General features: G+C 42.2%; 1 protein-coding gene across 20 annotated transcripts in view; it reads right to left on the bottom strand.

The window, feature by feature from the left end:
* PDE4DIP (phosphodiesterase 4D interacting protein) overlaps nt 1-27,422 on the bottom strand; it is a gene marked incomplete at both ends in the record, with an annotated part of 223,864 nt that overhangs the window by 16,542 nt on the left and 179,900 nt on the right. For 13 of the 20 annotated variants that reach the window (XM_082614148.1, XM_082614149.1, XM_082614150.1 and 10 more), the window contains 7 exons: nt 16,273-16,397; nt 16,995-17,184; nt 18,654-18,773; nt 19,457-19,588; nt 19,937-20,188; nt 25,986-26,138; nt 26,758-26,981. In XM_082614148.1, coding sequence (XP_082470274.1) covers nt 16,273-16,397; nt 16,995-17,184; nt 18,654-18,773; nt 19,457-19,588; nt 19,937-20,188; nt 25,986-26,138; nt 26,758-26,981 — 1,196 coding nt within the window. Of the gene's footprint in view, nt 1-16,272; nt 16,398-16,994; nt 17,185-18,653; nt 18,774-19,456; nt 19,589-19,936; nt 20,189-23,765; nt 23,952-25,985; nt 26,139-26,757; nt 26,982-27,422 lie in introns of all 20 variants that reach the window. The other 7 variants (XM_082614143.1, XM_082614137.1, XM_082614138.1 and 4 more) reach the window with 2 other exon arrangements.

Below are 27,422 nucleotides of genomic sequence, written 5' to 3'. Positions count from 1 at the left end.
CAAAAGAAAGCTGGAGTAGCAATTCTCATATCAGACAAAATAGACTTTAAAATAAAGACTACTAGAAAAGACAAAGAAGGACACTACATAATGATCAGGGGATCGATCCAAGAAAAAGATATAACAATTGTAAATATTTATGCACCCAACATAGGAGCACCTCAATACATAAGGCAAATACTAACAGCCATAAAAGGAGAAATCGACAGTAACACAAACATAGTAGGGGACTGCAACACCCCACTTTCACCAATGGACAGATCATCGAAAATGAAAATAAGTAAGGAAACACAAGCTTTAAATGATACCTTAAACAAGATGGACTTAACTGATAGTTATAGGACATTCCATCCAAAAACAACAGAATACACATTTTTCTCAAGTGCTCATGGAACATTCTCCAGGATAGATCATATCTTGGGTCACAAATCAAGCCTTGGTAAATTTAAGAAAACTGAAATTGTATCAAGTATCTTTTCTGACCACAATGCTATGAGACTAGATATCAATTACAGGAAAAGATCTGTAAAAATTAAAAACACATGGAGGCTAAACAATGGACTACTTAATAACGAAGTGATCACTGAAGAAATCAAAGAGGAAATTAAAAAATACCTAGAAACAAATGACAATGGAGACACGATGACCCAAAACCTATGGGATGCAGCAAAAGCAGTTCTAAGGGGGAAGTTTATAGCAATACAATCCCACCTTAAGAAACAGGAAACATCTCGAATAAACAATCTAACCTTGCACCTAAAGCAATTAGAGAAAGAAGAACAAAAACATCCCAAAGTTAGCAGAAGGAAAGTTATCATAAAAATCATATCAGAAATAAATGAAAAAGAAATGAAGGAAACTATAGCAAAGATCAATAAAACTAAAAGCTGGTTCTTTGAGAAGATAAACAAAATTGATAAACCATTAGCCAGACTCATCAACAAAAAAAGGGAGAAGACTCAAATCAATAGAATTAGAAATGAAAAAGGAGAAGTAACAACTGACACTGCAGAAATACAAAAGATCATGAGAGATTACTACAAGCAACTCTATGCCAATAAAATGGACAACCTGGAAGAAATGGACAAATTCTTAGAAATGCACAACCTGCCAAGACTGAATCAGGAAGAAACAGAAAATATGAACAGACCAATCACAAGCACTGAAATTGAAACTATGATAAAAAATCTTCCAACAAACAAAAGCCCAGGACCAGATGGCTTCACAGGCGAATTCTATCAAGCATTTAGAGAAGAGCTAACACCTATTCTTCCCAAACTCTTCCAAAATATAGCAGAGGGAGGAACACTCCCAAACTCATTCTACGAGGCCACCATCACCTTGATACCAAAACCAGACAAGGATGTCACAAAGAAAGAAAACTACAGGCCAATATCACTGATGAACATAGATGCAAAAATCCTCAACAAAATACTAGCAAACAGAATCCAACAGCACATTAAAAGGATCATACACCATGATGAAGTGGGGTTTATTCCAGGAATGCAAGGATTCTTCAATATACGCAAATCAATCAATGTGATACACCATATTAACAAGTTGAAGGAGAAAAACCATATGATCATCTCAATAGATGCAGAGAAAGCTTTCGACAAAATTCAACACCCATTTATGATAAAAACCCTGCAGAAAGTAGGCATAGAGGGAACTTTCCTCAACATAATAAAGGCCATATATGACAAACCCACAGCCAACATTGTCCTCAATGGTGAAAAACTGAAACCATTTCCACTAAGATCAGGAACAAGACAAGGCTGCCCACTCTCACCACTCTTATTCAACATAGTTTTGGAAGTTTTAGCCACAGCAATTAGAGAAGAAAAGAAAATAAAAGGAATCCAAATCGGAAAAGAAGAAGTAAAGCTGTCACTGTTTGCAGATGACATGATACTATACATAGAGAATCCTAAAGATGCTACCAGAAAACTACTAGAACTAATCAATGAATTTGGTAAAGTTGCAGGATACAAAATTAATGCACAGAAATCTCTGGCATTCCTATACACTAATGATGAAAAATCTGAAAGTGAAATCAAGGAAACACTCCCATTTACCATTGCAACAAAAAGAATAAAATATCTAGGAATAAACCTACCTAAGGAGACAAAATACCTGTATGCAGAAAATTATAAGACACTGATGAAAGAAATTAAAGATGATACAAATAGATGGAGAGATGTACCATGTTCTTGGATTGGAAGAATTAACATTGTGAAAATGACTCTACTACCCAAAGCAATCTACAGATTCAATGCAATCCCTATCAAACTACCACTGGCATTTTTCACAGAACTAGAACAAAAAATTTCACAATTTGTATGGAAACACAAAAGACCCCGAATAGCAAAAGCAATCTTGAGAACGAAAAATGGAGCTGGAGGAATCAGGCTCCCTCACTTCAGACTATACTACAAAGCTACAGTAATCAAGACAGTATGGTACTGGCACAAAAACAGAGAGATAGATCAATGGAACAGGATAGAAAGCCCAGAGATAAACCCACGGACATATGGTCACCTTATCTTTGATAAACGAGGCAGGAATGTACAGTGGAGAAAGGACAGTCTCTTCAATAAGTCGTGCTGGGAAAACTGGACAGGGACATGTAAAAGTATGAGATTAGATCACTCCCTAACACCATACACAAAAATAAGCTCAAAATGGATTAAAGACCTAAATGTAAGGCCAGAAACTATCAAACTCTTAGAGGAAAACATAGGCAGAACACTCTATGACATAAATCACAGCAAGATCCTTTTTGACGCACCTCCTAGAGAAATGGAAATAAAGACAAAAATAAACACATGGGACCTAATGAAACTTCAAAGCTTTTGCACAGCAAAGGAAACCATAAACAAGACCAAAAGACAACCCTCAGAATGGGAGAAAATATTTGCAAATGAAGCAACTGACAAAGGATTAATCCCAAAATTTATAAACAGCTCATGCAGCTCAATAACAAAACAACAAACAACCCAATCCAAAAATGGGCAGAAGACCTAAATAGACATTTCTCCAAAGAAGATATACAGACTGCCAACAAACACATGAAAGGATGCTCAACATCTTTACTCATTAGAGAAATGCAAATCAAAACTACAATGAGATATCATCTCACACCAGTCAGAATGGCCATCATCAAAAAATCTAGAAACAATAAATGCTGGAGAGGGTGTGGAAAAAAGGGAACACTCTTGCACTGCTGGTGGGAATGTGAATTGGTACAGCCACTATGGAGAACAGTATGGAGGTTCCTTAAAGAACTACAAATAGAACTACCATATGACCCAGCAATCCCACTACTGGGCAGATACCCTGAGAAAACTATAATTCAAAAAGAGTCATGTACCAAAATGTTCATAGCAGCCCTATTTACAATAGCCCGGAGATGGAAACAACCTAAGTGTCCATCATCGGATGAATGGATAAAGAAGATGTGGCACATATATACAATGGAATATTACTCAGCCATAAAAAGAAATGAAATTGAGCTATTTGTAATGAGGTGGATGGACCTAGAGTCTGTCATACAGAGTGAAGTAAGTCAGAAAGAGAAAGACAAATACTGTATGCTAACACATATATATATAGAATTTAAGAAAAAAAATGTCATGAAGAACATAGGGGTAAGACAGGAATAAAGACACAGACCTACTAGAGAATGGACTTGAGGATATGGGGAGGGGGAAGGTAAGCTGTGACAAAGTGAAAGAGCGGCATGGACATATATACACTACCAAACGTAAGGTAGATAGCTAGTGGGAAGCAGCCGCATAGCAAAGGGAGATCAGCTCGGTGCTTTGTGACCGCCTGGAGGGGTGGGATAGGGAGGGTGGGAGGGAGACACAAAAAGGGAGGGGATATGGAAACATATGTATATGTATAACTGATTAAATTTGTTATAAAGCAAAAAAAAAATCTAGAAACAATAAATGCTGGAGAGGGTGCGGAAAAAAGGGAACACTCTTGCATTGCTGGTGGGAATGTGAATTGGTACGGCCACTATGGAGAACGGTATGGAAGTTCCTTAAAAAACTACAAATAGAACTACCATATGACCCAGCAATCCCACTACTGGGCATATACCCTGAGAAAACCATAATTCAAAAATAGACATGTACCAAAATGTTCATAGCAGCCCTATTTACAATAGCCCGGAGATGGAAACAACCTAAATGTCCATCATTGGATGAATGGATAAAGAAGATGTGGCACATATATACAATGGAATATTACTCAGTCATAAAAAGAAACGAAATTGAGCTATTTGTAATGAGGTGGATGGACCTAGAGTCTGTCATACAGAGTGAAGTAAGTCAGAAAGAGAAAGACAAATACTGTATGCTGGCACATATATATGGAATTTAAGAAAAAAAATATCATGAAGAACCTAGGGGTAAGACAGGAATAAAGACACAGACCTACTAGAGAATGGACTTGAGGATATGGGGAGGGGGAAGGGTAAGCTGTGACAAAGTGAAAGAGCAGCATGGACATATATACACTACCAAACGTAAGGTAGATAGCTAGTGGGAAGCAGCCGCATAGCACAGGGAGATCAGCTCGGTGCTTTGTGACCGCCTGGAGGGGTGGGATAGGGAGGGTGGGATGGAGACGCAAAAGGGAGGGGATATGGGAACATATGTATATGTATAACTGATTAAATTTGTTATAAAGCAAAAAAATAAATAAAAAATAAAGAAAAAAAAACAACAACAAAGGAGGCAAGCCTACACAATGGATAAAAGGTACTTTCTTCAATAAGTGGTGCTAGGAAAACTGGACAGCTACATGTAAATGAATGATATTAGAACATCCCCTAACACCATACACAAAAATAAACTCAAAATGGATTGATGATCTAAATGTAAGACTAGATACTATAAAACTCTTAGAGGAAAACATAGGCAGTACACTCTTTGACATAAATCGCAGCAATATCTTTTTGGATTCACCTCCTAGACTAATGAAATAAAACCCAAAATAAAGATATGGGACCTAATTAAACTTAAAAGCTTTTGCACAGCAAAGGAGACCACAAACAAAATGAAAAGACACCCCACAGAATGGGAAAAAATATTTGCAATCACTGTGACTGACAAGGGATTAATCTCCAAAATATAGGAACAGCAGATATAATTCAATATCAAAAAACAAAACCACCCAAGCAAAAAATGGGCAAAAGATCTAAATAGACATTTCTCCAAGGAAGACATACAGATGGCCAAAGAGCACACGAAATGATGCTCAACATTGCTAATCATTAGAGAAATACAAGTTGAAACTACAATGAGGTATCTCCTCACACTGGTCAGAATGTCCATCATCAAAAAATCTACAAACAATAAATGCTGGAGACGGTGTGGAGAAAAGGGAACCCTCCTACACTGTCGGTGGGAATGTAAATTGGTACAGCCACCATGGAGAACAGTATGGAGGTTCCTTAAAAAACTAAAAACAGAGCTACCATATGATCCACCAATCCCACTCCTGAGCATATACCCTGAGAGAACCATAATTCAAAAAGAGTTATGGGGTTTTCCTGGTGGCGCAGTGGTTGGGAGTCCACCTACTGATGCAGGGGACGCGGGTTCGATCCCTGGTCTGGGAGGATCTCACATGCTGCAGAGCAACTAAGCCCGTGTACCACAACTGCTGAGCCTGCGCTCTGGAGCTTGTGAGCCACAGCTACTGAGCCTAAGTGCTGCAACTGCTGAGGCCTGCATGCCTAGAGCCCGTGCTCCACAGCAGGAGAGGCCACCTCAATGAGAGGCCCATGCAATGCAGGGAGAAGCAGCCCCCGCTCACCGACACTAGAGAGAGCCCACACGCAGCAGTGAAGACCCAGCACAGCCAAAAATAAATAAATAATTAATTTGAAAAGGAAAAAAAAAGAGTTATGTACCACAATGTTCATTGCAGCACTATTTATGATAGCCAGGACATGGAAGCAACCTAATTGTCCATTGATAGATGAATGGATAAAGAAGATGTGGCACATACATACAATGGAATATTACTCAGCCATAAAAAGAAACGAAATTGAGTTATTTGTAGTGAGGTGGATGGTCCTAGAGTCTGTTATACAGAGTGAAGTAAGTCAGAAAGAGAAAAACAAATACCTTATGCTAACACATATATATGGAATCTAAAAAAAAAAAAAGGTTCTGATGAACCTAGGGGCAGGATAGGAATAAAGACGCAGACATAAAGAATGGACTTGAGGACATGGGGAGGGGGAAGGGGAAGCTGGGACAAAGTGAGAGAGTGGTATTGACATATATACACTACCAAATGTAAAATAGATAGCTAGTGGGAAGCAGCTGCATAGCACAGGGAGATCAGCTCTGTGCTTTGTGACCACCGAGAGGGGTCGGATAGGGAGGGTGGGAGGGAGATGCAAAAGAGAGGGGATATGGGGATATATGTATACATATACCTGATTCACTTTATTATACAGCAGAAACTAACACAACATTTTAAAGCAACTATACTACAATAAAGATGTTAAAAAAAAAAGATATTGTAGGTGGGGGACCTTCCAAGATAGCGGAGGAGTAAAACGTGGAGATCACCTTCCTCCCCACAAATACATCAAAAATACATCTACATGTGGAACAACTCCTACTGAACACCTACTGAATGCTGGCAGAAGACTTCAGACTTCCCAAAAGGCAAGGAAGTCCCCATATAACTGGGCAGGGCACAAGAAAAAAAGAAAATACAAACACAAAAGAATAGGGATGGGACCTGCACCTCTGGGAGGGAGCTGTGAAGGAGGAAAAGTTTCCACAGATTAGGAAGACACTTCACTGGTGGAGAGTGGGGGTGGGAGTGGGGAAAGCTTTGGAGCCACAGAGGAGAGCACAGGAACAGGGGTGCAGAGGGCAAAGTGGAGAGACTCCCACACAGAGGGTCGGTGCTGACCAGGACTCACCAGCCTGAGAGGCTTGTCTGCTCACGCTCCGGGGCAAGTGGGGGCTGGGAGCTGAGGCTTGGGTTTCGGAGGTCAGACCCCAGGGAGAGGGCTGAGGTTGGCTGTGTGAACACAGCCTGAAGGAGGCTAGTGCACCAAAGCTAGGCAGGAGGGAATCCGGGAAAAACTCTGGACCTTCCTAAGAGGCAAGAGACCATTGTTTCAGGGTGTCCAAGGAGAGGGGATTCCTTCCCCATTTGCCTGCAGAAGGCAGAGCACTGCCTAAACAAGCTCCAGAGATGGGCACGAGCCATGGCTATCAGCTCGGACACCAGAGACGGGCATGAAACTCTAACACTGCTGCTGCAGCCACCGAGAATCCTGTAGGCAAGCACAGGTTACTATCCATACCTCCCCCCAGGAGCCTGTTCTGCTTGCCACTGCCAGGGTCCAATGATCCAGGGACAACTTTCCCGGGAGAACATATGGTGCGTCTCAGGCTGTTGCAACATCACGCCGGCCTCTGCCATTGCAGGCTCAACCTGCATTCCAATTATGACTACCATACCACTCTCTCCCCCTGGCATGAGTGAGCAGAGCCCCCTAATCAGCCACTGCTTTAACCCTGTCCTGTCTGGGCGGGAACAGATGCCTGAGGACGACGTACACACAGACATAGGGCCAAAACCAAAGCTGAACCCCAGGAGCTGTGCGAACAAAGAAGAGAAAGGGAAATTTCTCCATGCAGCCACAAGAGCAGCAGATTAAATCCCCACAATCAACTTGATGTACCCTGCATCTGTGGAATACCTGAAGAGACAACGAACCATCCCAAAATTGAGGGGATGGACTTTGGAAGCAACTGTAGACTTGGGGCTTATTGCCTGCACTTGACTTGTTTCTGGTTTTTATGTTTATCTTAGTATAGTTTTTAGCACTTGTTATCATTGGTGGATTTGTTTATTGGTTTCGTTGCTCTCTTCTTTTTTTAATTATTATTACCTTAAAAATTTTTTTACCTTACTAATTTTTTATTCTATCTTTTTCTTCTCCCTTTTCTTCTGAGCTGTGTGGCTGGCAGGGTCTTGGTGCTCTGGCCTGATGTCAGGCCTGAGCCTCTGAGGTGGTAGAGCCAAGTTCAGGACATTGGACCACCAGAGACCTCCTGGCCCCATGTAATATCAATTGGCGAGAGGTCTCCTAGAAATCTCCATCTCAACACTAAGACCCAGCTCCACCTAACGACCAGCAAGCTCCAATGCTGGACACCCCATGGCAAACAACTAGCAAGACAGGAAGACAACATCACCTGTTAACAGGCTGCCTAAAATCATAGTAAGTTCCCAGACAACCCAAAACACACCACCAGACATGGCCCTGCCCACCAGAAAGAAAAGATCCAGCCCCACCCACCAGAGCACAGGCACCAGTCCCCTCCATTGGGAAGCCTACACAAGCCACTGAACCAACCTTACCACTGGGGGCAGACACCAAAAACAGTGGGAACTACGAATCTGCAGCCTGAGAAAAGGAGACCCCAAACACAGAAAGTTAAACAAAATGAGAGGACAGAGAAATATGCAGCAGATGAAGGAGCAATGTAAAAACCCACCAGACCAAACAAATGAAGAGGAAGTAGGCAGTTTACCTGAAAAAGAATGCAGAGTAATGATACTAAAGATGATCCAAAATCTTGGAAATAGAATAGAGAAAATACAAGAACTGTTTAACAAGGACCTAGAAGAACTAAAGAGCAAACAAACAATGATGAACAACACAATAAATGAAATTAAAAGTTCTCTAGAAGGAATCAATAGCAGAATAACTGAGGCAGAAGAACAGATAAGTGACCTGGAAGACAAAATACTGGAAATAACTACTGCAGAGCAGAATAAAGAAAAAAGAATGAAAAAAATTGAGGACAGTCTCAGAGACTCTGGGACAACATTAAATGCAACAATATTTGAATTAGAGGGGTCCCAAAGAAGAAGAGAAAAAGAAAGGGACTGAGAAAATATTTGAAGAGATTATAGCTGAAAACTTCCATAACATGGGAAAGGAAGTAGTCAATCAAGTCCAGGAAGTGCAGAGAGTCCCAGGCAGGATAAATCCAAGGAGAAACATGCCACGACACATATTAATCAAACTATCAAAAATTAAATACAAAGAAAAAATATTAAAAGCAGCAGGGGAAAAGCAGCAAATAACATACAAGGGAACCCCCATAAGGTTAACAGCTGATCTTTCAGCAGAAACTCTGCAAGCCAGAAGGGAGTGGCAGGACATATTTAAAGTGATGAAAGAGGAAAACCTACAACCAAGATTACTCTACCCAGCAAGGATCTCATTCAGATTAGATGGAGAAATTAAAACCTTTACAGACAAGCACAAGCTAAGAGAATTCAGCACCACCAAACCAGCTTTACAACAAATTCTAAAGGAACTTCTCTAGGAAGGAAACACAAGAGAAGGAAAAGCCCTACAGAAACAAATCCAAAACAATTAAGAAAATGGTAAAAGGAACATACATATTAATAATTACCTTACATGTAAATAGACTAAATGCTCCAACCAAAAGACACAGACTGGCTGAATGGATACAAAAACAAGACTCGTATATATGCTGTCTACAAGAGACCCACTTCAGACCTAGGGACACATCCAATCTGAAAGTGAAGGGATGGAAGAAGATATTCCATGCAAATGGAAATCAAAAGAGCGCTGGAGTAGCAATTCTCATATCAGAGAAAATAGACTTTAAAATAATGATCAAGGGATCAATCCAAGAAGAAGATATAACACTTATAAATATTTATGCACCCAACATAGGAGCACCTCAATACATAAGGCAAATGCTAACAGCCATAAAAGGGGAAATCGACAGTAACACAATCATATAGGGGACTTTAACACCCCACTTTCACCAATGGACAGATCATCTAAAATGAAAATAAATAAGGAAACAAATGAAATGATCCAAAATGAAAATAAATAAGGAAACAAAAATGACACATTAAACAAGACAGACTTAATTGATATTTATAGGACATTCCATCCAAAAACAACAGAATACACTTTCTTCTCAAGTGCTCATGGAATATTCTCCAGGATAGATCATATCTTGGGTCACAAATCAAGCCTTGGTAAATTTAAGAAAACTGAAATCATATCAATCATCTTTTCCAACCACAATGCTATGAGACTAGATATCAATTACAGGAAAAAAACTGTAAAAAATACAAACACATGGAGGCTAAACAATACACTACTAAATAATCAAGAGATCACTGAAGAAATCAAAGAGGAAATAAAAAAATACCTAGAAACAAATGACAATGAAAACACGATGACCCAAAACCTATGGGATGTAGCAAAAGCAGTTCTAAAAGGGAAGTTTATAGCAATACAATCTTACCTCAAGAAACAAGAAACATCTCAAATAAACAACCTAACCTTACACCTAAAGTAATTAGAAAAAGAAGAACAAAAAAGCCCCCAAAGTTAGCAGAAGGAAAGAAATTATAAAGATCAGATCAGAAATAAATGAAAAAGAAATAAAGGGAACAATAGCAAAGATCAATAAAACTAAAAGCTAGTTCCCTGAGAAAATAAACAAAATTGATAAAACACTAGCCAGCCTCATCAAGAAAAAAGAGGAGAAGACTCAAATCAACAGAATTAGAAATGAAAAAGAAGTAACAACTGACACTGCAGAAATACAAAGGATCATGGGAGATTACTACAAGCAACTATATGCCAATAAAATGGACAACCTGGAAGAAATGGACAAATTCTTAGAAAAGCACAATCTGCTGAGACTGAACCAGGAAGAAATAGAAAATATAAACAGACCAATCACGAGTAATGAAATTGAAACTGTGATTAAAAATCTTCCAATAAACAAAAGCCCAGGACCAGATGGCTTCACAGGTGAATTATATCAAACATTTAGAGAAGAGCTAACACCTATCCTTCTCAAACACTTTCAAAATATAGCAGAGGGAGGAACACTCCCAAACTCATTCTACGAGGCCACCATCACCCTGATACCAAAACCAGACAAAGATGTCACAAAAAAGAAAACTACAGGCCAATATCACTGATGAACATAGATGCAAAAATCCTCAACAAAGTACTAGCAAACAGAATCCAACAGCACATTAAAGGATCATACACCATGATCAAGTGGGGTTTATTCCAGGAATGCAAGGATTCTTCAATATACACAAATCAATCAGTGTGATATACCATATTAACAAACTGAAGGATAAAAACCATATGATAATCTCAACAGATACAGAAAAAGATTTCACCAAAATTCAGCACCCATTTATGATAAAAAAAAAACTTTCCAGAAAGTAGGTACAGAGGAAACCTACCTCAACATCATAAAGGCCATATATGACAAACCCAGAGCCAACATCGTTCTCAATGGTGAAAAACTGAAACTATTTCCTCTAAGATCAGGAACAAGGCAACGTTGCCCATTCCCACCAAATTATTCAACATAATTTTGGAAGTTTTAGCCATAGCAATGAGAGAAGAAAAAGAAATAAAAGGAATCCAAATCAGAAAAGAAGAAGTAAAACTGTCACTGTTTGCAGATGACATGATACTATACATAGAGAATCCTAAAGATGCTACCAGACAACTACTAGAGCTAATCAATATATTTGGTGGAGTAGCAGGATACAAAATTAATGCACAGAAATCTCTTGCATTCTTATACACTAATGATGAAAAATCTGAAAGAGAAATTAAGGAAACACTCCCATTTACCATTACAACAAAAGAATAAAATATCTAGGAATAAACCTACCTAAGGAGACTAAAGGTCTATACACAGAAAACTATAAGATACTGATGAAAGAAATTAAAGATGATATCAACAGATGGAGAGATATACCATGTTCTTAGATTGGAAGACTCAACATTGTGAAAATGACTCTACTACCCAAAGCAATCTACAGATTCAATGCAATCACTATCAAACTACCAAGGCATTTTTCACAGAACTAGAACAAAAAATTTCACAATTTGTATGGAAACACAAAAGACCCCAAATAGCCAAAGCAAAACTGAAGAAAGAAAAACGGAACATGAGGAATCAGGCTCCCCGACTCCAGACTATACTACAAAGCTACAGTAATCAAGACAGTATAGTACTGGCACAAAAACAGAAATATAGATCAATGATGGAACAGGATAGAAAGCCCAGAGATAAACCCATGCACATATGGTCACCTTATCTTTGTTAAAGGAGGCAGGAATACCCAATGGAGAAAACACAGCCTCTTCAGTAAGTGGTGCTGGGAAAACTGGACAGCTACATTGAACAGAATGAAATTAGAACACTTCCTAGAACACTTCCTAACACCATACACAAAAATAAACTCAAAATGGATCAAAGACCTAAATGTAAGGCCAGACACTATAAAAGTCTTAGAGGAAAACATAGGAAGAACATTCTTTGACATAAATCACAGCAAGATCCTTTTTGACTCACCTCCTAGAGAAATGGAAATAAAAACAAAAATAAACAAATGGAACTTAATGAAACATAAAACCTTTTGCACGGCAAAGGAAACCATAAACAAGATGAAAAGACAACCCTCAGAATGGGAGAAAATATTTGCAGATGAAGCAACTGACAAAGGATTAATCTCCAAAATATACAAGCAGTTCATGCAGCTCAATATCAAAAAAACAAACAACCCAATCCAAAAATGGGCAGAAGACCTAAACAGACATTTTTCCAAAGAAGGTATGCAGATTGCCAACAAACACATGAAAGGATGCTCAACATCACCAATCATTAAAGAAATGAACATCAAAACTACAATAAGGTATGACCTCACACCGGTCAGAGTGGCCATCATCAAAACATCTACAAACAATAAATGCTGGAGAGGGTGTGGAGAAAAGGGAACCCTCTTGCACTCTTGGTGCGAATGTAAATTGATACAGCCACTATGGATAACAGCACAGAGGTTCTGTAAAAAACTAAAAATATGATGAACTGGGCGATTGGGATTGACATGTATACACTGATGTGCATAAAATTGATGACTAATAAGAACCTGCTGTATAAAAAAATTAATAAAATACAAAAATTCAAAAAAACTAAACTAAAAATAGAATTACCATATGACCCAGAAATCCCATTACTGGGCATATACCCTGAGAAAACCATAATTTAAAAAGAGTCATGTACCACAATGTTCACTGCAGCTCTATTTACAATAGCTAGGACATGGAAGCAACCTAAGTGTCCATCGACAGATGAATGGATAAAGAAGAAGTGGCACATATATACAATGGAATATTAACTTGGCCATAAAAAGAAATGAAATTGAGTTATTTGTAGTGATGTGGATGGACCTAGAGTCTGTCATACAGAGTGAAGTAAGTCAGAAAGAGAAAAACAAATACCGGATGCTAACACACATATGTGGAATCTAAAGGAAAAAAAATGGTTATGAAGAACCTAGGGGCAGGACAGAAATAAAGAGGCAGATGTAAAGAATGGACCTGGGGACACAGGGAGGGGGAAGGGTAAGCTGGGATGAAATGAGAGTGGGTCATGGACTTATATATACTACCAAAATAGATAGCTAGTGGGAAGCAGCCACATAGCACAGGGAGATCATCTCTGTGCTTTGTGACCACCTAGAGGGGTCGGATAGGGAGGGTGGGAGGGAGACACAAGAGGGAGGAGATATGGGGATATATGTATACGTATAGCTGATTCACTTTGTTATAAAGCAGAAACTAACACACCATTGTAAAGCAATTATACTCCAATAAAGACGTTAATAAAATAAAATAAAAAAGAAACGAAATTGAGTTATTTGTAGTGAGGTGGATGGACCCAGACACTGTCATACAGAGTGAAGTAAGTCAGAAAGAGAAAAAGAAATACCATATGCTAACACATATATAGAATCTAAAAAAAAAAAAAAGGTTCTGATGAACCTAGGGGCAGGACAGGAATAAAGACGCAGACGTGGAGAATGGACTTGAGGACACACAAGAGGGACTTCCCCCTTGGGGGGGGAAGGGTAAGCTGGGACGAAGTGAGAGAGTAGCACTGACATATATACACTACCAAATGTAAAATAGGTAGTGTGAAGCAGCTGCATCCCACAGGGAGATCAGCTCTGTGCTTTGTGACCACATAGAAGCGTGGGATAGGAAGCGTGGGAGGGAGATGCAAGGGAGGGTGGATATGGGGATATATGTATACATATCGCTGATTCACTTTGTTATACAGCAGAAACTAACACAACACTGTAAAGCAATTATACTCCAATGAAGATGTTAAAAAATGTCTAAAAAGAAAAAAAGAAGATATGGTACATATATACAATGCAATATTACTCAGCCATAAAAAAGAATGAAATAATGCTATTTGCAGCAACATGGATGAACCTAGAGATTATCATACTAAATGAAGTATGTCAGACAGAGAAACAAGTATCATATGATATCACTTACATGTAGAATCTTTAAAAATGATACAAATGAACTTATTTACAAAACAAACTGACTCACAGACTTAGAAAACAAAGTTATGGTTACCAAAGCAGAAAGGGTTGGGGGGGAGGGATAAATTAGGAGGTCGGGATTAACATATACACACTTTAATATAAAATAGATAATCAACAAGGACCTACTGTGTAGCACAGGGAACTCAATACTCTGCAATAACCTATATGGGAAAAGATTCTGAAAAAGAATTGATATATGTATAACTAAGTCACTTTTCTGTACACCTGAAACTAACACAACATTGTAAGCCAAATATACTCCAATATAAAAAATAAATTTAAAAATTTTTTTAAAAAGAGATAAAAAATAAAAAGGGAACAAAGTATGAAGACTTACCCAACCTGATTTCAAAATTTACTATAAAACTCTAACAATGTAGACAGCTTGGTATTGGTGTAAGAATAGGCATATTGATTAATGGAACAGAATGGAGAATTCAGAAATAGACTCACACATATATTGAGAAGTGATTTTTTTTTTGCCTTGGCAATTGGTTTTCAATAGATTGCCAAGCAATTAGAAGGTAGTCATAGTGATGAAAAGTCAATTGTGTTTCTATATCCTAGCAAAAAAAACAATTATTTGGCAATTGAAATAAAAATATTATCCCACACACATGTATCCCACACACATGAGAAATATTTATGTATAAGTTAAAATATGAAAGATGAATATACTAAAAATTACAAAATATTATTAACAGAAGTTATGGTCACTTGCTTGTCAACAAAGCTGCCAAGGTAATTCAATGGAAAAATGGTAGTCTTTGTAACACATGGTGCTGGAAAAACTGGATATCAATATGGGAAAAAAAGAACTTTCACCTTTTTCTCACTTCACATACAAAAGTAACTCAAAATGAAATGCAGTCCTAAACATAAGAGCAAAAGCTATAAAACTGCAAGAAGAAAAATACAAGGAAATCTTTATGATCTTGAGATAGACAAAGATTTCTTAGCTAGGCATAAAGAAAAGCATAAATAATAAAACAAAAAATTTGATTAATTGACCTTCAACAAAATTTAAAAGTTTTGTCTTTCAAAGACACTAAAAAGGGCTTCCCTGGTGGCGCAGTGGTTGGGAGTCTGCCTGCCGATGCAGGGGACATGGGTTCGTGCCCCAGTCTGGGAGGATCCCACATGCCGCAGAGCAGCTGGGCCCGTGAGCCATGGCCGCTGGGCTTGCGCGTCCAGAGCCTGTGCTCCGCAATGGGAGAGGCCACAACAGTGAGAGGCCCGCGTACCGCAAAAAAAAAAAAAAAAAAAAAAAAAAGACACTAAAAAGACTTGCAGAATATATCTGCAAATTATTTTTCTGACAAAAATTCCAGAATAAAAATTTCTTTAAAAAAACGTTTAATTTTCTCACTGGGGTAAGAGCAGGTTTTCTGCAACATGGGCTGCATGGGTGGTCAGAATTCACAGCATTCAAGACGTTTTCAAATGATGATATCACCAGGACAGTTCTGCGTATTTTTTTTTGAATTACTGTATAATCTGGACTTTGATTAACTTGTCTCAGACCATGCAGGTGGATATAGTTCGACTCTTGTGGCCTATTTTTAAGGATGTCGAGGCTGGATCTTGCTCACGTCACCAACCTCTGGGCTTTGTGTGTGAGAGCTCCCCTCTGTTCTTATTGGGATCCTCAATGACTGAGGATATTTTTTCTGAGACAGAGAAAGATAGGTTTCCAAGATCTTCACAACTCCCAAGGTAAAGACTTCACCAGGACCCTTAGCAAGAGCAAGAAGCTCATAGGGTGGGGAAGAAGGGAAAACATACCTTTCAGCCCCTTCTTGGAATTGCCATAAAGTGCCTCGTAGATCTGTAGCTCTGACTGGAGGGACTGGAAAAGCTGCTGTTTCTCTTCACACTGATGCTGCAAGAGGGCCAGCTTATGCTGCAGCCTGTCAGGGGAGAAGCAAGGGTCCGCTGAGCTGGTGGGGCCCCACCAGGGCAAGAGGTTGTGAGCCAACTTCTGCATCATAGAATTCTAGCCCTAGATGTCAACTCAGGGGTCATGAAGACCATCGCTTTTATTTTACAGATGTGGCAACAGAGGCTTGGAAGGTAAAGTAACTGTGCTTGGAGTCATGCCATTAGCTACCATACCTAGGACACACTACCTTGTATTCTTACTGTCCCACATTGCTTTTTTCTTTTTAAGCAGTTACAGGGTTTACGCTGGGGACTAGCATCATGGCTGGTGTAGAAGCTTCCTAGGTTATAGCGGGACTAATATCTTAAAACTAACTGGAAGCACGAGAATGTACTTTCTCCAGAATCTGATATGCTGAAGACTTCCATAACAGGGTTATACTCTCTCAACTTTGGAGTGAAAAAGACATTCCCAGAGAAGTCCTTCCTTCTGTTCAAAGTTACCCATAAATCCGTAATAGCGGAGGGGATATTGAGGTTTCCAAAAACCATTAACCGTCTTGCCAATATCCCTTTTGCTAAATCTGAAAATGGGCCACCTTCCTTATCAATGGGCTCCCTCTAACCTGGAGTCTTTCTCCTGGAGAGATAGTCGTTCCTCCTCGAAATGCAAGATCTCCTGCTGCTTCTCCTTCAAGTCTTCCAAAAGCTGCTGCCGTTCCACTTTTTGGTGCTCCCGCTCCATTTCCAGCTCTTGAAGCCGGGATCGAGAGGTCAGCAGAGCCTCCCTCAGGCATTCTGTTTCCTGGGAGTGCTCTGGTGAGCAGAACACAGGAGTACATATATTGTAGGGCCAAAAGTCAGCAGCAAGATGAGCCCAAGCACATCCATCCTGACAAACAGAACTAAAGCAAAAGGAAGGCCAGCTTATGCTGCCAGGAGAGACAAAGTGAGGGTATGCTATTATATTCACACACTCAGGGGGATGGGAACTTCTTTCTTTGCAATGCCCTTTGATCCTCTGATTTAATACGTCCCACCTTGCTTTTAGAGAAAACACTCTGCTTCCTGACGCTCACTGTTTTCTAAGTCCTCACATACCTTCTGTGCAGTAATCCATTCTTGAATTTTGCCAAGGATCCACATCAAAATTTCTTGTCTACAGTTTTTAGTATACATATTGTTTTCATCATATTGCAAATAGAGCTATCTGTTCTTTCCTGGTCTTGCAGCATCCCTCTGATCTTCATGATTTCTCAAAGACTATTGACAGGGACTCTGAGAATAAGGCTCCAGTGCTGTCAGTCGTCTGGGGCAAAATCACCTGTGCCTGGCAGACTGAGCTCTTTTAAATCTTACTATCTTCTCACCTGTGAGGTCTGTTCTGATCTTTCCAGGCATGCAATGGTAGTTTAGTAGTTCCGCCTTCTCCCTTATCTTATAATTTTTGTTATCTTCCCAAGCAGGGATCACTCCCCTCACATCTTCTTGCTCTGAGGACGCTAATTTAGAAATATCTCTTGATGTCTTTTTCCTTTCCCACAAGTATTCTTTCATTCTGGGCTTAATCCTCTTAGCCACTATTCTTTGTCTGTTATGGCTATTCAATAAATATTTGTAAATAAAAATAATTTCTAATTGAAAGTATATTGAGTCCATTAAGTCAATTAACACTAAGGTCAGCTGCCCCACCAGGCCACACAGGAAATGAGGCCCACATGTGGATGCCCACTGAACAGTGTTGGGAAAGCTCTGGAGGACATTTTGCTAGCATCTTCAGACACAGAGTCATGAGGACTAGTGACCAAAGAGGAGCCCTGAGTGTATGAGTAGGAGGTAGTGAGGAGACATGGGGATAGCAGATCAGCATGGGAGGGACACACAGAGCGGCTGCCAAGTCTGAAGAAACCTGAGAGAGTGTATAGGCCTCATGTTGCTCCCTGTCCTGGGTCCAAACTAGCTGTGAGCTGTGGGCAGGTAGAACAGGCACTAAGGTATGCAGTTTGATAGCTAATGACTGAATATCTGCAGGCGGGTTGCACAGAGGTGGTGGATTTCCTAGAATGCCTTGTCCTTGGGGCCTAGGAGTCTAAGGGCCCGTGGTTGGGAATTGTCAGGAAATAGCCCTTTCTAGATTGAGAATAGCTACAGGAGTTTGAGGTTGGTAGGTCTGGGTAGCTCTGTTCTCTCCACCTTGTCTCTTTGCTTCTCCAGTTGGTGACTGGAGTGGCCAGGGAGGAAAGGGACCCAAGAGTAACCACAGTTTGCAGCTTTTGACCACTCACCTCTGGAAGCATGACTGAGCTGAGCCTGAAGCCTCTGGTTTTCTTCCCTAAGGACTCTGTTCTCATTGCAGAGCTGAGGTGTGGACTCCAGGCCCGGACTGTAGAAGCTAGAAGTGGGTCCTGTCCCAGGAAGTGCAAGCAGGTAAGTTACACATTTGGGTAACAGACACTCTCTGTGTTGCTCATTCTGTATCTCCAAAGATACCATCCCAACCCAGCAGAAAACCCAGAGAACTCGCATCCTGGACCTAAAGCCTGATGGGCTGAATGCCTGGCTTTCCTGTGGCTCCTCTGAGTGGGTTCTTTGCGTGCATTATCACGTGCCCTGGCTGTAGCTGTTCAGGAGGCCCTTTCCCCTAAATAGCTGCTGCTGCGGTGTGGGCAGAACAAGGGCGTGTGGAAGGGACGGCCTCCAAGTGTCAGCAGCCTGGGGGGAGAGGGTGGGGAGGAAGGCCACCTCGGTAAGTGGCTGGAGGAGGCCCTGCAGACCTGGCTGTACCACTTGCCAATCACAGGACCAGGGCACAGAAGTCAGCAGGCAGATATGGGCAGATTAGGATGGAAGAGAAGTCAGAGGATTCTGGGGATCAGACCTGGTTAGATCTGCCGTGAGGAAAGTTACTCTCTGAGCTCAGGTAAGCTGCAACGGGAACATAGTACTTGCCCCCTGCCTTGCTGATGTAAGGAGCAAATACAGAAAAGCAGACCTCGGTGCTTTGAAATCTGCGAAGCTCTGCGTAGGGGTTGACCTTCAGCAGCTCCCTAATTACAACCAGAAACAGGAAGCCCTGGGCCTCTCCTACCGCTTCCGCGGGCAGTGGAGCTGAGCCTGTGTTCCAGCTGCTCCCGCAGGCGGTCGTTAATGCAGATGGACTCCTCCAGGCGCTGGCGCAGGTTCCGGATTTCACCAAGGTGCTCCTCTAGCAGGTCAGTCCCTGCAGTCACCCAGCAGGACAAGAGGAGATGGGAGATGGAGAATCCTGGTCACTAGTGGGGCCCATATGGGGGGTGTGGGGTTTGGCCAGTGGCCTCTCAGCAAGATCCCTAAACATCACCGGTCTCTCTCATGGGCATCCAGAAGCTCAGGTGACTTTGTTTAAAGAGTAAATTGGCTTCAAACACTGGACAGCTTATGCTAACCAAGCCCCATGGGCCTCCTCCAATACAGGGGTACGTGTAAGGGAGTTGTAATTGTACATGTACAGTTACCATGGTAACTGGTAAGTGTAAGGGGTTTCGCACGATTTAGAAAAATAATTGACCTGCTTGGCTTTGTGCTTTACCTGTGGGTTTGGAGTTAAGCTGGTACATGGAGGAGCCTGAAGATAGGTCCCCAGATATGCTCCCTTTCTGAGGCCTCATCATGTCCCACTGGCCTCTGCTGCCCAAGTACCCAGGCTCAAGGATTCTGCCCAGTTCTATGGTGCCCCTCAGAGGAGAGAGGGGCTGGGCAGTGTTGAGGTAGTGGGAAGAGCTGGCTTCTAAATGGTTGGTTGGCAATGTGGCTGGGGAAGCAGGATGAACATTGCTGACACCTGGGCAGAAAGAAACACGAATGAGAAGCAGTATCAGAACGGAAGGATCGGCAAGGAAGCATGTGATTGCTAAGAACAGACACTAAAGGGGACACGTGGGCTATCAGAGGTCCCAGTCTGCTGTGAAATACCAATTAGATGAGGATTCCCATCCTAGGGGCTATAACTTTTCACCCCTTGTATTTGCTAGCATGAGACACCAAGAGGTAGGGGATGAATAACGTATCAGAAAGTCACCAGTGTACACAAAAGGGAAGTCCAGTGGCCCTCATCCTGGCTCCTGTGATAATTCCTCATGATAGAACCCAGGGAAGTTCCAGAAGTAGAACTCACTGGGAAAATCAGAGGTTAAGAGTGTGATGGGCCATAGCATTGACCACACCTGTGAACGGGAATATTTGTGTCCCTATGAGTACTTGCTGTACCCAGAAGCTAAACTGCCAGCTTTTCGGTTTTCCTTTGGGGTTGTCAGAAGAGAAAGGGGGTATAAATCCAGCTAGATGTGGTGGTCCCAGTTACTCCAGAGTGAGGAACTTCTTTGCTGAGGCTGGGGGAGGTTCTAGGTAAGGCAAGAGGTGATTTCATTCTTACCCAACGTGATTCCAGGAACTGAAATATGTCATCACTCATGTCTAAAGAGTCATGAACACTCTTCCATGGGGGAGGGAGGACCTTTCATTTCATAGGCTGATGCTTTCATAGATCCTATGAAATCATGGGCCTTCCCATTATCTCTGCTTCTGTGTAAAAAGAAGCCCAACTTGGTGGAGAGAGGGAAAGAGGTGAACAGGGCCATAGTTTAGAATATTCACATTCAGAAGGCTACTTTCTTCCAGGGATTATCAATATGGGCAGCAGAGTAAACAGGTAGCTCCACCTAAGAAATAGGAGTGAGGAGTGAGGTCATGGGTCCCTCCAACCAAGCCAACCCCCTTTGAGGGATTAATGTAATTGGTAGTTGCCAATTTTGATCCTCATTTATAACTTTCTCAAATTTGGCCACATACTGGAATCATCTGAGACAATGTAAAAACATGTACTGGGCCTGGACCCCCAGAGATTTTACCTTAATTGGTATGCAGGGCAGCTTGGGCACTGGATGTTTTAAAATCATTCCAGCTGATTCTAATAGGCAGGAAAGTTTGAGAAGTACTGTCATGGGTCTCCCCTTCCCCAATTTGCAAAATACTAGATATTCATTAGGATCACAGGAAGTTAAAGAGGGAGATGAAACATGTAAGCATCTAAACTATAGTCAGTATTTTAAAGAATGTGACTTCGTGCCTCTCTCACACCTCCTTCAACCCCAACCCCACACAGGCAGAGGGGGAAATCAGTGATTGTCGACAGTCAGCTTACTATCTCACCAAGGTCATAGGAGGTGCCAAGTCTATCAGTAACAGTGATCAGTATTCTCATGTTCCAGTCTTCCCAGCCACACGATGCAGAGCACATGCCCTAAACCATGCAAAGACACCACACAGACTCTTGCACAAGGAAATTTTAGCCCCACAGTGGCCTGAGAAGCCGCCATGCACCACTGTCCACTTGGAAGCTTGTTTCAAAGCAAAGGAGGAGCGCTGGTGAGGACTGTGCTTGACAAGGAAAAAGAAAGGGCTACAGCCTTCCTCACCAAGGCTGGGACCACCCAAACTCTGGCCAATAGCACAGACTGGATATGACTCCAATTCAACCCACATCACAGACCCTTTCATGCACAGTGCTCTCCTTCCTCCATCTTTCCCTTTGGGCAAAGACAAATTGACAGTGTGGAAAGATGAAGGAAAAGGTGTCAAGGAAAAGAAAGGTCATCTAGAGAACAGTCTTGCCTTTTGGCATGGAACAAATTTGTTATCCATCAGTTGTTGCTTCCAGGTGTGCTATAGTAGCAAGTTCTAGATAAGAGAGAACAGCACCTTTCTCTCATCTCTAAAGAGAGAAAAGATTGTTGCAAGGGGACTCCAGAGTTGTTCAGTCAAGCTCAGCTCTGTGCTCTGAGCAGGATTGTAACAAAACCATTCTACATAGAGGTGTAATGGAAATATGGAACTGGGAGCAGGGGGTCTGAATTCAAGCCCATTTCTCCCAGTTACTAGTGATCTTGAACAAGTAACCTCACTTCCCTGAGTTTTAGTTACTGCTCTGGCAGGGAACAGGGTAAAACCATGTTCACATTGGTAGGTAAACCTAGGTTGCTGTACTTGTGTAATGCTGATAAGCAGAAGGTAGCCTCTTAGACTTCACTTCCTGCAGAAAGGAAGATGTACAAACTCTTCTAAAAATAGACTCAGTCTAGCTGGTTCTGGAAATCAAACTGATGTCAGAGTAGACAGTGTATCCATTTTCAGAGCTGATAAATAAGCCGATCCGAATGACCTTTGGGGCTTCAGATATGCAGATTCCTAGCTGTGGTCTTAGGTCGCTGGACACCCTTTGTACAGTGACCCTACCATCAATTTCTGCCTCATCCAAGCTCTTCTTTACAGGCACAGAGTGTGGTTTTAAGGTAATTTCAAATTGCTTTCTAGTTTTTTTAAGCACTACTAGAGAGCAAATTCATCACGTGAGGTTCTTTTCTTATTTTAAGCTATAAGTGATAGCTTATAGCTTAAGATAAAACAAAATGTTTTATGATGTGGCATCCAGACCATATTTACATCAAACCTTTCTTTAAAAGATGACTACATATACTATGAATTCTGTGACTACATAACATCGATTATATCTGGGAGTTGACAGAATTCACAATCACACATCACAGTATGTGCTTCTGTTTCTAGCTGTCCTCGTGTCACCTGTGCAGAAACAGAAATTAACCTCGTGTAAGGGGAAGAGAGGTTTGGCACCCCTTCTTTTTGTGTGTGTGTGTGTGTGTGTGGTACGCGGGCCTCTCACTGTTGTGGCCTCTGCCATTGTGGAGCACAGGCTCCGGACGCACAGGCTCAGTGGCCATGGCTCATGGGCCCAGCCGCTCTGCGGCATGTGGGATCTTCCCGGACTGGGGCATGAACCCGTGTCCCCTGCATCGGCAGGCGGACTCTCAACCACTGCGCCACCAGAGAAGCCCTGGCACCCCTTCTTAATTCCTCCTCCACCATCCTTTTAGCCCCGAACCTGATGATGTCAGAATTTGAATTTGACTAAGAACATTTCACAGAGGAGGATATAATTGCCATGGAAATGATCCCACTGAATGTGGCCATCTTTTTCTGGCCACTTCATCCTGTGTCGGCGGGCAAAAAACCTCTCTCCCATGTCCTGCCAGTGAACATGTTGCCAATGTGTCAGGGCTTCAACACACTTGGTGGAAGGTACCCCACAGTGTCAGCAGTGGGAGAGCACCAGGTCTAGGGCCTGATGAACGTATATACCTGTTAATTGATGAGGCACACACATGAGAAAGATAACAGTAAATATAGTTCCAAAAACAGCAAGCACAGGCCTCCCTCAATCATCCACTGATAACGTGTACCCCTATGTTATTTTTTAAAACTCTGCCATCCAGCCAAAGCCATGCAGAGAAACACAGTGTGGGTCCATCATTCGCAAGAACACAAATGCAGCAGGAAGTGCTCACTTTCTCCCAACTGCTTCTGCAGCATCTGCAGCTCCTGCTGAGCCTCAGCCAAGGAGACCATGGGTGTCTCACAGCAGCCAAGGAGGGGAGGGCCAGCAGAGCTGAAAGGCAGGAAGCTGGGTGGAGCTGAGGGCAGTGGTGCCTGGGGAAGGCTAACCAGCGTGGGTATGGATTGAAAATGAAGGCCTAGAAACAGAAAGTTAGGGAGAAAGGAGATAAACCATTAGAGAGAAAGTCAGAGAAAAGAATGGGTGAAAGGTTGAGAAGGTGAAACTATTCCCTGACCAAACATCTCCTTGGGGAGTGTCTATCAGTCAATGTGGTGATGACTGAGATGGCCAAGGGGAAGCACTATTACCCAAGATGCTGGCCTAGCTGACCCCCTCCTCCTCCTTCCCTGCCAGGGCTATCCTGCATACACATTCTATGCTCATCTTGAAAACAACTGGCTACAAAACGCAAGGTGGCATTACCATAATAACCCAGGCAGCCATGAAAGCCCCATCCTAGCCACCTGGACATGGATAGGTGAGGATGGCTGTGCCTGGATGCTCTCAAGAGCCCCTGCAGTGCTGCTACCAGCATGTGCTAGTCCTGGCCCTTGTGACAAGACTCTCCCTGCACCTAGAACTCCTCTTCTGAAAGCAACAGGACTCATTCTGAGGAGGGCAGAAGTAGACTAGGATAGTGGGGAAGTTCGCATGACTAATGCATATAATTCAACACTGATGGAAACAAACTTCAGAATCCCAAATCAATGTGTTCATTCACCAAAGGAAAAATAAAAGCCTTGGCATACTGACTTACAAACAATGGCTTGCAAATCTTTCTGGACATTCAAATAATTTAAGAAAAATTCTTAAAATATGTGGATTCTTTCATCGTTACTGCAATCTACTGAATCATAAACTCTGGCAGTAGGGCTTAGAAATTTGTTTCTAAAAAAATCTTCACAGGTGATCATTAGGTAGTCCATCTATAGACAGGTCTTTAGGGACCCTGGGAAGTTCTGATGTTTGAATCTGTCTCCTCTTCCTAAAAAGAGTTATCAGGCAGGTAGCTCACAGAGGGAGAAGAAACCAAGACAGACCTGTGGAGAATGTCTCACGTGAAAGACAATGATCACATTCTGAAAAACATCCCTTACCCCAAGATACTGACATAGTATCAGAGCAGTACAGCAAAGACCCCTGAATTACCAAGTGACACAGACCAGATTTTAAAACCCCTGACCTTTTGCTCTTTTTGATTTTAAAACCCCTGACCTTTTGCTCTTTTTGATCCCAAAGCATTTACACAGATGTCTACAGTGCTAGGTGAATAGCTTTTCCCAATGATTTCCTGGTTTAGCTGCTGCCCACTCTGGCCCAGAAACTTTGAGCCCAGGCTCAGAAAGAGTTGAACACATTCCTTTTCTTAAGATTTTGGTTGACTTGTCCTCAAGAGAGACAAGGGTGACAGAAGGAAAGTGCTGTTCTTCTGGGGGCACCTCTACACGAGTCCGACCTCACCACAACCACAATGAAGGCAGCCAGCCAGCCCATCTTGTTGGGTGGTAGGAAGTGAGAACAAGGTTTGCCCTTTCTCTGCCATTGCTGGTGTGGAGCTGTGACTGAACAATGTACCCCCTGGTAACTAAGCTGAGGCAGGTAAATGAAATGTACAACTATTGGTCCAAGATACACACCATATACACATCAAGGACTACCAACCCATTCATAAACCCATGAATGATAATGTAATATGGACAGAATCTTGTCTAAGGATACTGAAACATCCTTAGCTATGAAGTAAGCAGCCCTACCTACTGTAGAGGCTCCTCTTCAGATAAAATGGGGAACACATATAAGGGAGAAGCGGATGTAAATTTCCCTTTGTTCTTTGGCTACAGTAATCCTAGGAGAAACATTTTGCCTCTTTGATTCCCAGGGTGAAATGAGAGAAAGAAATGAAGATGCTTCTTTTAGAATGATTAGCCAACTATTGGTCAAAATTGATATGTAGATCAAAGTCTATTGTGGATTATTTACTTTTCTAAAATATTTAAAACAAAGAGTAGTCAGACACTATTAGCTAATTTGGATGGTCTCTTGATTTTCTCTAGGATTTGATGTATTGATATATAAGCTGCTAATGATGCTTTTCTTGTCCCTGAAGAAAAGTCAAACAGGCAGTTGAGGAAGAGGAGATGAAGACCCTGCCCCACTAGCTGTTGCATACCTGGATGGGCCTGGCTGGCATCCTTGGGGGGATTCTGGGGAGCTGGCAAGCTGATGGGGTTGCTGCTGGGTTCGGCCTTAACCCCCTGAGACGCACTGGTTGCTGATGGTTTAGAAGACAGTACAGCAGAATGACTCGAATGATGGATGGAATCTACAAAACCCATGAATGAAAGAACATGTTTGATGTTCTACAAAGAACTGGAATCTGGCCTTATATTTAACCAGGGCAGAGCCTGGTTTTCAGGGAGAGCATCAAGCACAAGCACTGGCAGCGGTGTTCATTCCTTACTGGCAAACAGTTCCTTCAGTGAGGAAAGCAACCTTAGAGGTGACAGTGGGGCTCAGAGCCTGAAGCCATGAAAATGGCACCTCCAAAAATACCAGGCAAGTCCAGCAGCATCTGTGGACACCCACGGAAACTCAGGGGTTCAGGAACTGCAGCTAGCTGGAGGGATAAGATATCCCATCTTAAAAAAGGAGGTCAGTTGGACAGATTGTATGCTCATGAGGCAGTGGGGAAGAGAAGTCTCCGTAATCTCACTCTCCCCACTGTCGTTCGCCTTGTCCAACAGCAGTATCCATATGCTGGTGGAGACCCAGTGACAGGGGTAACTTGTAGAGTCAGGAGCAAAGCAAAGATCCTGACCCACTGGGGCCTGTGCTTGGCACGGTTCGGCCTGATACACACCAAGGTGCATCTATAATGCCTGGATGTGGAGGTCTCCTCTCAGCCTAGATAAAGGTGGTTCCACTCAGAAAGTGGAGGCTACCTGAGTGACAAGGTGAAGCTTTCTTCTCTTCATAGTGTGTGTACTCGCTGGCTATGTCCATGTCAGAGCAGGCTTCCGGCTCATCAGACAAGAAGGAAGAGCTGCTGGGAGACCGGTGGGAGTCAGACAAGGCACGGCTGCTGGAGGGCGTTAGGGACCGCGCGTCCAACGTGGCCTGCAGGACTTCAATCACTTTCTCCTTCTCCTGCAGCTCCCTGCTGAGCCTAGTGGGGTGAAGGAGGACAACAGCTGAACCCAAAGTCACTGGACTAGCGAGTCCTGACTAGGGCACATGGGAAAAGCCACATAAGTCAAGGGGACCATTCCTGCAAAGGGTAAACGAAATTACCCATCTCTGATTAGGAGTGGAAAGTAGGTCAGGTGCAGAGGGAAGGAGAGCAAGAGCCACCCAGTGCACTGGCCGCACAATACACTGAGGACTAGCAGAGGCTCAGCTGGCGCTCCAAGGCACTGCTGCTTAACATATGGTCCTCAGTACAGCTGGAGTCCAAGAACCATTGGTTCCCAGTCTCCAGTAAGTACAAAAATGCAAGGTAAGCCTTGAGAAACATAGCAGTGTGGCATTCCCACAACATCTAGGAGTATGATAAGTAGAATCATCTGGTTGACTGAGATACAGACAATGTGTTTGTCTGTGATGGATT

This window comes from Mesoplodon mirus, assembly GCF_964341445.2.
Source record: "Mesoplodon mirus genome assembly, chromosome: 3".
Taxonomy (NCBI): domain Eukaryota; kingdom Metazoa; phylum Chordata; class Mammalia; order Artiodactyla; family Ziphiidae; genus Mesoplodon; species Mesoplodon mirus.
The sequence above is the reverse complement of the archived record's forward strand: the minus strand, read 5'-3'. Positions and strand labels throughout refer to the sequence as shown.